General features: G+C 47.6%; 1 protein-coding gene across 2 annotated transcripts; it reads left to right on the top strand.

Moving 5' to 3' along the window:
* The first annotated feature begins 852 nt into the window (after window positions 1–852).
* On the top strand, window positions 853–2216 carry LOC119358969. Of its 2 annotated transcripts, none has more exons than XM_037625337.1 (4): window positions 853–1044; window positions 1134–1265; window positions 1456–1629; window positions 1895–2216. In XM_037625337.1, exons 1-4 carry the CDS (start codon window positions 964–966, stop codon window positions 1982–1984), a joined length of 477 nt encoding a protein of 158 aa, XP_037481234.1. In that variant the 5' UTR covers window positions 853–963; the 3' UTR covers window positions 1985–2216. The 2 variants fall into 2 exon arrangements, with proteins under 2 accessions (XP_037481234.1, XP_037481233.1); XM_037625336.1 differs by having other exon boundaries at window positions 1456–1637.
* Window positions 2217–2453: the final 237 nt, after the last annotated feature.

Genomic DNA, 2453 nt, shown 5'->3' with positions numbered 1-2453 from the left:
CTATGCCCTATAATCAAAAGAGATAAGTCGAGATGATGGATGAGGAGGAGGAGGAGGAGGAGGAGGAGGTCGAGGAGATCGATGAGAGTCAAGCAAAGAGGAAGCGAGTACATGTAACTACAAGATCTCTATATTTGTGATGTGATGCATTTAAATTCTCTAGTTTATGTTGAAATATGATCAATTTGTTCGAATTGTTTGAGCGATACTTAAATTTCAAAGTTTGCGAAACTAAAATTTATAGGATAGGGATCTGCTAGCCGTGGAATAGAGATTTCCCTAAAAACAAATAGTAGAGTGGGATAGGAAGTTGTTTTGGTACTTTTAGTATAGATGATCGGCTAGAGATGCCCTTAAACAGTATTCGATGAAGGCACATGCATGACAAATTAGTTTAGCTAGGGAATGAATTAACTTTCCTCCAAAACATGCCTTGTTGCGCGACTTTCATATTGCTGCAGCGACGCCAATGATTTACAGGGTGGAAAGGGTGTCCCATGGTCGACCACCCTGGAATTTTCAGAAATGATATTGTTTTTTAAACCGGTGCATCTCAAAAAGCTGTTGTATACATGCATCCGCATGCAAGAAACACACACACAGTGGGCACCGGGTGGGCAGCAACTGACGGTACACTTTACATTTCTCGGCGGCATATATGCATGGAAAGGAAAGAAGAGCCGGAGGAAGAGCCAAACCGAGTTTTGAACCTACTACCTAGAATCGAATCTCTCCTCGTCATCCCATCTTCCATCCAATTCCCTGAACCGCAATAAGGTCACGTGAGCGACCACCTCCGGCGATCACTATATAAAGACGTGTGCGCCCGGAGCTTCTTCATCCTCATCCCCTTGAAGCAGCTCTCTCTCTCTCTCTCTCTCTCTCTCTCTCTCTCTCTCTCTCTCTCCATTTGGATTAGCACGTGAAGGATTAACTGAAGAGACAATCAGAGAGAGGGGCATAATGTCAAGGGAGCGCAAGAAGGCAGCAGCTGCTCTACAGGAGAAGATGCAGATTCTGCGCTCCATCACTCACTCCCACGCGGTAACCCACGCCTCTTTTCGGTGCTCTTGGTGTGATCTTATGCTGCCATTAGCTTGATGTCTGTTTTTAAATCTAAAATCGCGGTGCAGCTGAGCAATCCTTCCATAGTCATGGACGCGTCGGAGTACATCAAGGGGCTGAAGCAGAAGATCGCGAGGCTCAACCAGGAGATCGCACGCGAGGAAGACGCGCACTCGCACAAGCAGAACTCTTTCCCCACGGTACGCGCACACACCTATCACCGCACTGTGTATGCATACTGTATGGAGGACCTGAATTATCCGGTTCTGAAGCTTAGGTTATGTACTATGAACGGGAGAGCACTGTGGCACATAGTAATACAGTGGGGTATGATGTAAGATTAATGATTTATAATCAATTATTGCGTGCGTCTGCACTGCACTTGTGCAGGTGAGCGTGGAAGCCCTAGGGCATGGGTTCCTCGTGAACGTGTCCTCCGACAAGAGCTGCCCCGGGCTGCTCGTCGCCGTGCTGGAGGCGTTCGAGGAGCTGGGCCTCACCGTGCTCCAGGCCACGGCGTCCTGCGCCGATACGTTCCGCCTCGAGGCCGTCGGAGGAGGAGAGGTACGTACGTACGTACAAACATACCCCTACGCGACAATGCCTCCTCAATCATGAACTGATCCCCGATCGAACTCAACTGTAAAGCAGACCAACATGTTCTATCCACCTCTGCTGCCCATATATAGTCTGAACCATAAACCTACAATTATCTCATCAATAATTCGATGGTGTCGTGACTAGCGACACGACGTGCGACCGACTGATGGATGGATCGTAATTATCTGTGCTGATGCTCGGTTATTTTTGTCTCGATATGGTGATGCAGAACCAGGCGGCGAGTGTGGATGAGGATGTCATCAGGCGGGCGGTGCAGCAGGCCATCACCAACTGCGGCGCGGAGCAAGGGGATCAGTAGCTAGCTGCTTTACGTGCCCCCACATATTCTTCTCGATCTGCCGGCCCGCCCATTTGCATAGTTTCATGGCTCTTCTCTCGATCTACCGGATGAGCTGCGATGATATATACATCCAGCTCAATCTCTAGCAATTCACCTTGTACTATCTGTTGATGAGTGATGATGGTAATTCTATCGAAATTGCAGGTAGTCCGGCAAGGTGTTATTTATCAGTTACACCGTTTGTGTAGAATTTGCATGTGAGATGGCGAGAAGCTAAGAAGGGCCATCCTCCCTGCTGCACCCCTTTAGGTTTTAGACCAACATCTCCTCGCGTTTTCAGCTGTTCATTCTGTTCTGTAATATGATGCTATCTCTATTAATTCACTTATGTAAGACGTTTTGGCAGTTTAAATTGAACTGCAAAAATGTCTTACAATAGTGGACAGAGGGTGTACTATATCCTGCTGTTATGCGGCTTAATGAAAAG

This window comes from Triticum dicoccoides, chromosome 2A, assembly GCF_002162155.2.
Source record: "Triticum dicoccoides isolate Atlit2015 ecotype Zavitan chromosome 2A, WEW_v2.0, whole genome shotgun sequence".
Classification (NCBI taxonomy): domain Eukaryota; kingdom Viridiplantae; phylum Streptophyta; class Magnoliopsida; order Poales; family Poaceae; genus Triticum; species Triticum dicoccoides.
The sequence above is the reverse complement of the archived record's forward strand: the minus strand, read 5'-3'. Positions and strand labels throughout refer to the sequence as shown.

What these genes read in the sequence shown, in the direction of transcription:
- LOC119358969 (XM_037625336.1), top strand. Translation starts at nt 964, where the DNA reads ATGTCAAGGGAGCGCAAGAAGGCAGCAGCTGCTCTACAGGAGAAGATG. An exon ending in CCATCACTCACTCCCACGCG is followed by an intron (nt 1,045 to 1,133) that starts GTAACCCACGCC and finishes ATCGCGGTGCAG; the next exon opens with CTGAGCAATCCTTCCATAGT. An exon ending in GGAGGAGGAGAGGTACGTAC is followed by an intron (nt 1,638 to 1,894) that starts GTACGTACAAAC and finishes ATGGTGATGCAG; the next exon opens with AACCAGGCGGCGAGTGTGGA.